The sequence below is a fragment of the Anarhichas minor genome, unplaced genomic scaffold (genome assembly GCF_050575085.1).
Source record: "Anarhichas minor isolate MPS153535 unplaced genomic scaffold, ASM5057508v1 ptg000028l, whole genome shotgun sequence".
NCBI classification, from domain to species: Eukaryota; Metazoa; Chordata; class Actinopteri; order Perciformes; family Anarhichadidae; genus Anarhichas; species Anarhichas minor.
In genome coordinates this window covers 2,504,780-2,513,075 of record NW_027466474.1, presented here as the reverse complement: position 1 = coordinate 2,513,075, position 8,296 = coordinate 2,504,780, and the positions used below count along the sequence as shown (strand labels likewise).

At 36.9% G+C, this 8,296-nt stretch overlaps 1 protein-coding gene across 1 annotated transcript; it reads left to right on the top strand.

Annotated features, from left to right (window-relative positions):
- Positions 1 to 1,529: 1,529 nt before the first annotated feature.
- Positions 1,530 to 4,018, top strand: LOC142962909 (uncharacterized). Its single transcript, XM_076103592.1, has 5 exons — positions 1,530 to 1,953; positions 2,056 to 2,424; positions 2,779 to 2,877; positions 3,444 to 3,508; positions 3,866 to 4,018. Exons 1-5 carry the CDS (start codon positions 1,530 to 1,532, stop codon positions 4,016 to 4,018), a joined length of 1,110 nt encoding a protein of 369 aa, XP_075959707.1.
- Positions 4,019 to 8,296: the final 4,278 nt, after the last annotated feature.

Here is an 8,296-nt window from a genome sequence, read left to right as displayed (position 1 = left end):
TTGAAATAATAATTAATATATCTGTTGAGGCTTGGAATATTGACTGCATCATGAAACATTAATCAAAGTTTAAATAAAAAAAGATTATGTCCGAAATCGTCATTCTTGAGAAAATCCATGTTGCTAAAAGAATATCCTGTGTGCACAATAAAGTAAGCTGTTTGCATCATACAATGTGAGCAAGTGGGTCTTATCCTGCTTTTAGCACTTAACCACATATTAAATTAGTTTAATATTGATCTGCCGCCGTATCAACATATGGGCGTTCTAATTTGACAACTGATAGTTTGAAAGCTGCTTTGCTACATTTTCAACGAGGCAAGTGGAATGCTAATTATTAATTTTCACAATAAAAGCGTGCAGGAGTACTGCAGATAAAGGTGCAGGAGGAGTTTGGACACAGAAAGGTGATACTAAGGTTATGGACTGTTGGTCACAGATTGCTCTGACTGCACTTGTCTGGGGTTAGCAGCTTTTCTTTTGGGGTCGTTGGTGAGAGAAGGGAAGTGCACCCAGATATCTGGAGCAAGAGAAGAACATTTAGTTAACTTTCCCACATATACGAGACTCTTGAAAAAGGGATTTTTAATCTCAATGGCACTATCCTGGATAATTAAAGGTTAAACAAATACTCATGTGTACGTAGAACAGATAACTGATATGATTCGTAGAATTTGTGTGAAAATCATTCATCAGATTTTGGTGACGTGTTGAATTTTCATTGATTTTGACGAAATTAAAAAATAACCAGTTTTCGCAGCATGTTGGCTTTAAATTAACTTCGTATTTTATATCAAAATCCAATCATCATTTCTTCCTCTCAAAAATATATGACGTGTGCTTCCATAAGTAGGTAACAACTAATTTTAACCAATAATATCATGACATCCAAACATCAATCAATCTCTAACTTGAAGCAACAAGAGAGGTGTGTGTGAAGCCACAGTCTGCAGCTCTCTTTTTAAAAGGTCCAATCAAATGTGAAGGATTTGATTTAAATCCTTCTTGAGATTGTACATCGCTCAAATACTTCATTTCACTGGGGGATAAGTCACAATACAGAAGCTAAAGATGCTCTAATTTCTGTTTCATTTGCTTCATAAAGTCAGAAATCATGATGATAGAGAAACATTAGTTGTTGCACTAATTAACATATTGTCCTTCAATTTACTTTTTTATGCATAAATTCATGATAATTCATGTACACTTACCATAAAGTAAAACACAAGAATAAAGAATACATGTGCATCTAAGAGTTGTTCAAATTGGATTATAGATTTGCTCAATTTAAGAGGAAGTGCATTTACTGCTTTTCAGCCAATCAGGACGATTTCCACTTTGATGATCTTGTGACTAAACCTTCTTTTAGGTAGGAAGACATCAGTTGTGCAAGAGACGGGTGTTTTACCACAATGATCGGAAGACTGGCTGCTTTGGTTCTTCTAAGTACAGTGTGTAAGTGCAACTTTAAACATTATTATTGTTTCTATTAAACTGTGTTGTTAAAAGACAAGTTAAATAATAATCTGATGGTAGATACTTTACGTTTTTCCCGGTTTTTGTCTTGTTGTGTTGTCAATTTGTTTTTATTTGTTTTGTTTTCTTCAGATCTGATTCAAACTGCAGAGGTTCCTGACCAGCTCTCTTTGACTTTGGCTGAACTTGGTGGAACTGTTACGTTGAAGTGTTCAGTTTCTGAGACGGAAAGCACATACTTTTACTGGTACAAGCAGCCTCTTGGATGTATGGTCCAAACGGTTGCTACAGGAGTTTACAATCAACTAAAAATTCGTCCGCAATTTAACAACTCACGTTTTAAAGTCACAGAGAGGGAGAGTCAGTATTTTCTTACCATCAGAAATATCAGCAAAGAGGACGAAGCGACATACTTCTGTCTCAGTGGAACAGGGTATTCACAGAGTTTTGGTAAAGGCATCTTCTTGGCTGTTAAAGGTAAAATATATATTACTTGCATTGTTTGTGCCACATTTGTATGTGATATAAATTATTTAGATAATTAATTCCTTTTGATGTCTGTTTACCTGAATCATGTAGATCGTAATCATCAGAAATCTTTATACGTGAAACAAAGTCCGGAGATTGAGTCGGTCCAGCCGGGCGACTCAGTGACTCTCCAGTGTTCACTTCTCTCCAAGAACAAAGAAAACAGAGTCCAGTGTCCAGGTGAACACAGTGTGCACTGGTTCAGATCTGGATCAGGAGAATCTCATCCAGGCATCATTTACACTCACAGTGATGAACAAGAAGAAAGAAGTTGTGTCTACAGTCTGTCCAAAACTATACAGAACTCCTCTGATGCTGGGACTTACTACTGTGCTGTGGCCACATGTGGAGAGATCCTGTTTGGTGAAGGAACCAAAGTGGAGACAAGTAGGTTTTTACAGTTGTATTTAAATCATATTTGTTTTTTTTATTTCTAAAAAATTTGAAGCCTTAGTTATCAACTAAATTGAATAATTATTTCATAGAGACAGTAAGTTATTAAGTTATAACAGAAATTATAAATGAATGAGCCTATGAGGACCTATGAGCCTTGGTTTTTCAAGTTGCATTTATAAATCAGTGTTCATTACTTTCTTCAGCTCAAATAAAAGAGTATTTTTGACGAAACGCTTTATGAAACATAGGCTTACCAATTGTGCCTCCTAATAGTTTTCTAAATATCACTGTGTTTCCAATAACATAAGGTTACTCCCAAGAATCCATAATTACATAATGCTTACTCTCTTTGTGATTCAGGATCAGAACTGGACCCAGTTGTCCTTGTGCTTGGAGTGCTGTTGGCCTGCTGTGTGATTGTGATAGTCGTCCTTATTTTCTTCAGAAATCAAAGGAAAGTTTGCAGAAATTGCAAAGGTAGGTTCACCGTATTTTACTTTAGTTTCTGTTTGCTTTTTGAGATTGTACCATAAAGCTCTGAATGAAGGAAAATACTTTGCAGTTAAAACAGAACATGTGTGTTTCAGTTCATACTATCTCTGAAATATAATGGAATGATGGACAATCCATCAAATAAGTCTTCTTTAGGTCAACATACTGTCCATTTGTGTGTCTATTCAACAGAATATGAGGATTGTTCAAACCAGCGAGTCATTTTCATTGTCCCTCTGAGACATGTCCGACCACACTATCCTGTTACAGCAGGAAAATATTGAACATCCAATTTCAGAAGTCAGTCATTACAAACTATCATCCGTCCCTCGAGTAAATCACGTCTCCCTGACTGCAGAAAGCTTAGTGGAGCTCTTCAGTGCTTATCATTGGGCTTATTACAGAAGTAAATATGTTGAAGCGTGAAGCCACAACTGAAAATGTGATCCACATCTTTTGTTTGATTTCTTTGTCCTCAAAAGAGATAATGACAAAATTCACATCGATATGTGTGTACACGCATTATGAAGTCTTTGTTTTTATATCAACAGGAGCAGAGAGTGCTTCCCATCATCTTGGACATGACAGGTCAACTGTGGATCAGTCAAATGATCTGGTAAATATGTGGCAGTGTGCTGTCTGATTTACACCGGCTAGCGATCTAGATGTGGATGTGTGATAAATATACTGCCACTAATCCTCTGGACAAAACACACATAATATTATACTCATAACATACAAGACAAATCTAATTAACTGTTGAGTAGCTACGTACAACATAATATCTGTTACTATATGACGAATGAGGTAAAAGTCAAGAGGATTAAATATAGTACTGATGACTGAGAAATTACATAAAAAAAGTATGTTAAGATCGATGTAAAGTCGCTGTAAAATAATCTTTACTATATATTTTGTGTTGAGCAGCCCAAATCTATGAAATATTCGTCATTAACGCAAATATTTCTTACAGGATGCTGAAGCAAAGGGAATAAACTATGCAGCACTGGATTTCTCCAAACGGAAAGTGAAAAGAGAGAAGAGGAAGAAGAGAGAGTCGCCACAAGAGTGTGAGTACTCTGTTGTTAGAGCAGATTACCACAACCAGCAACACCCTTCTCCATAGAAAGAGCAGGGCCCGTGCAGAGGCCCCAAAGTCTCCACAGAGAGCTTCAGCATTGGTCTGCTCGTACAGAACTTTTTATTCCCAACTGATATTCGATAGTGACAGAAGGAAGTTGTGTATCAGAATGTTTACATCTTCTAAAAAAATGTTGCATGCTGATTTTGTGGGAGAGCACCAGATTTTCAGTTGCTTTGTGAATTCGTAGCCACAGAAAGTGTAGTTGTATAACATCAAGGTCATCATGTCTGTGGCCTTGTTTACTTTAGTTATTTTGTTGACATAAAGATGGATATTTATATTGTCTCCTCATTTGAAATAACCACATCTTCACTCATCACAAATAGTACAAAAAGGATCCTTTCAGTTTACTGGGGTAAATTTCGCCAAAGGCTTCTCCGTATGTCAGTTTTTCACTTCAGGTCTGCTTCCACTTTTATCCCTTTTTAAGAGGTAATTTTTTTGTATGAAAAAAGATGGCTGAAATATGTTACATCCTTTTACCACTGTATCAGGAACTACCACAGAAGTACTTTGTATGTTTCTGTGGACGGAGTTAGTCACCGTGACCCGTGCAAGAGTCAGTCACAAAACTTGCAGATCTGTAGTTGAGCTCAAAATGAAGGTTGGGTTTAGAGATGGGTGTGGTTCGAGCAAGGGCGCTAGAATTAGGTGGTTAGGAAGTCGGCAAGGGGCCATTGGCCCTTCCTTTTTGAACCTGGCCCAATTGGGAGTTGCGGCTGTTGTGATCTCGTGGCAAGATGGTCTCAAGTTTTCTTTTTTATCTGCACATTGGTTGGAGCACCTTTCGCTAAGTGGAAAATAAATACTTATAGATTAAATAAATCACCCTGAACATCCATCTTAGAATGCTTCCTTATTTTTGATTTCAACTTCACACGTCACTGTGAAGTTTCACCCAATCGGGCCAGGAGTGTGAGTGTTTGTGTGTGTGAGCTTCGCTGTCGGGGCTGGTAATGAATAAAGATTAAAACAAACTTTCTCTACCTCCATCTAACTTTCACACACTCACATACCAGGCAAATAAACACCAACATCTCTCAGAAACTAACAGTTTATATACAGAGACAGGAAGCAACTCACTGTCACTCTCCATCATGTGATTATCAATCTCTAAAACTGAAAATGTAACCACCATGAACCTCAAAGTGGTGTCAGCTGAACTTACAGGTTACACAGCAGTCATAAATATTCCATGTGGAGTGCTGATGGCGATGAAGAAAGTTGATTTGTGGTGAATTCTGACATTTGAATATAATGTGTTAACAGCCTTTGTACATTAAGATGCATCCTGCAGTGATTACAAATAAAAGTATTTTCAAAATGAACACACTGTACATATTGACCTTGAAGTAAACAGGTGTTCATTTTTATTTCAATTTCATTGTAGTATCTTTTGTCATACATTTGTGTACTAAGAAAGGAAACAACACATGCACACAAATATGATATATTATATATATTTTAGTACAATCATGCTTAACAGATAAAACAAATGAAGTGAAAGAGAGACAACCCTTCTCACGCACTTTCAAAATGAATATTCCAAAAAGAAAACTTGGGTAGATGCATCATTCGAGTAGAAAAAATTAATAATATAACGCACAAAAATGTAACAAAATTACAAGGATGGAATGCACAATGCTACACGTACATGCTATTACCAAAAACGTTACTGTTAAATGTTCAGACTTTGGATCGTTTATACATCACAAAAGTCCTGACATCTGTGTAGATCGTCTCTTCTCTTTGATTCCTTCTCTCTGCTTTGCCAGCTTTCCTCCTGGTAAAGTTTGGTGTACAATAAACCAAAGAGTCCTCATCTCTCTGAGTGAAAAAATGTAACATGAGAAAGCAGATTCTAATACGTGCACATACAGATACATAACCATTGCAGGTATCTTTTATTTAGTAACAACATCATTATATACCTTACCTGCTGATTTTGCTGATTGTTACTGGCTGTTGCAGCATTTGTTTGCAGAGTGGCAGCAGCTGTTTTATTAAAAGAAATATTGAAAAAAAATAAACCGTTAAAGATGGATTTAACTTTATAGAAGATGCCTGATACTGTATGTTCTCACACACAGCACACATGTAAATCAAATGTTAGCTTTGGGGGAAACACTATTAGGTCGAGTAACGTCTCTTACCTTTGCAACAATCGCAGGATTTGTTCCTGACGGCATAAACAAGGACGGCTATAACAATCAGACTTATAGCCAGAGCAAAACAAGCCACAAAGAGAATTGTGTTGTCGTTCTTTGAATCACAGGTGTTGTCAACTGAAACATTGAATCAACATATAATTAACATTAAGAGTAATAAACATTTTAGATTATTAGATAACATGATCATATACATACCTCCAATGTTCATATTGACAAGATATCATTGACAAGATGATATAATGCATGTGGTACAATTGCTTTGTGATGCATGATCTAAATGGATTCAAAGTGAATCTGTATTAATGATTTGTATTGAAATGTTCTGCCGTTACCTTCAATGTCCAGTTTGGTTCCATTTCCAAATAATATCTCTCCACATGTGGCCACAGCGCAGTAATAAGTCCCGGCATCAGAGGAGCTGACTGTCTTAGAGAAGCTGTAGACACATTTCTGTGGAGAGTGAGCCTCAGGACTCTTCTCACATCCAGCACTGTTGTTTCTTTGTGCATGAATGACACTGGGACGAGATTCATCTGATCCAGCTATAAACCAGTACACAGTGTGTTCTCCTGGACACGTTTTCTTCTCAGAGTCTGAGAGGACTGAACACTGCAGAGTCACTGAGTCTCCTGGACGGACTGGATCAGATGGAGAGTCTTGAGTGACGGCAGTGATATCAGGTTCTGGTCCTGAGACATCAAAACAACAATAGTTAACATGTCATACTCAATTCAATGCTGATACATTATTGAATTCAATTTCAGAGGGCTTTACAATCTCTACAATATACAACGTCCTCTGTCCTTGGACCCACGCATCGGATCAGTAAATAGATTATAGACGGGTTGCTTAGGTTACAATGATCTATTCTTTAACAAAAGTCTGGTGACTTCTACATTAATATGAATATGCAGTGTTACAAAACATTCAAATACGTAACATTGCTGTTATACAACATGAATAATTTCTGTTGCTGTTTTTACCTTTAATCCTCAGAAATATTCCTTTTGTAAATGTCATGGTGCTGCGTCTCACTTTCATACAGTAGTAGACTGCAGTATCGCTGAACTGTGTTTTGTTAATATGCAGGACAAACTTTCCAGGTTCTTGTTTTGCTGTAATGTGACGAGTCTCCTTAACAACGTCGTAATTATTGGCTAATGTTCCTCCTAATATTTCAGGGAAGGTTTCAGAAACAAGCCTGATCCAGAATAAGTACGTTGAATGCCAAGAATGCTGGCGGGCACATGTTAGAGTGACATTTTGTCCAACACCAACAGTCTTTGTCTCAAAGATCCGATCTTCGGTGCATCCTGAAGATAAAATTAAAACAGAGTGATTAATAACAGAGATCATTCATATATCTTCTCTATATTATTGCATGAAAATGTAATTTTCAAATACTTATCTGGAGTAAATGTGACTTGAATACTTACGTCCCATTTTCAGCACGAGCAGTATTAAATATATGTTCATCATTTTCTCTTCTTTTCACATGAAGGACTGTAGTTAATTTAGATTGTATCCGAAGATGATTCACCTTAATAGAATCATATAAAGTGGGAGGGAATAATGTCAGAGCAATCTGATTGGCCTCTCGTGATGTTGGCTCTTCACTGTACTACCACAGCGGAAATATATCAACCAAAACCTTCCAACAAGTGTTGCTCGTGTTGTTTCATGTGTTTGCCATCTCACGTTACACATATTTTGTGTACATTTCTGCTGTGAAGAAAATCAACAACAACAAAAGCACATTTCTCATGGCCCTGATGCAATTTGATCTCAAAGGGAACTCTTTTCCCACGCTCCACTTTACCATCGTTCAATGTAATTTAAGGATTTCCACCTGCAGATTGGTCCATAGCACTAAACCAACAATCTCAGGACGGAATTATTTATCTCACCAATATCTTTGCTTGGCAACTACAGTATGATTAAGTAACTAAAACACATTGTTGATGTTTGGGAATATTGTGGTTAGGGTTACAAATAAAGACAAAGACAATTTTTACACCATGACGAGATGTAAGCTTCATTTAATTTCCCCAACGGCACAATAATATGAACTCAATTCAATCCTAAGACA

Coding starts and splice junctions, on each gene's coding strand:
- LOC142962909 (XM_076103592.1), top strand. CDS start 1,530: ATGGTAGATACTTTACGTTTTTCCCGGTTTTTGTCTTGTTGTGTTGTC. Junction 2,425..2,778: donor GTTGTATTTAAATCATATTT/GTTTTTTTTATT, acceptor AACTGGACCCAG/TTGTCCTTGTGCTTGGAGTG. Junction 3,509..3,865: donor TGGATCAGTCAAATGATCTG/GTAAATATGTGG, acceptor TATTTCTTACAG/GATGCTGAAGCAAAGGGAAT.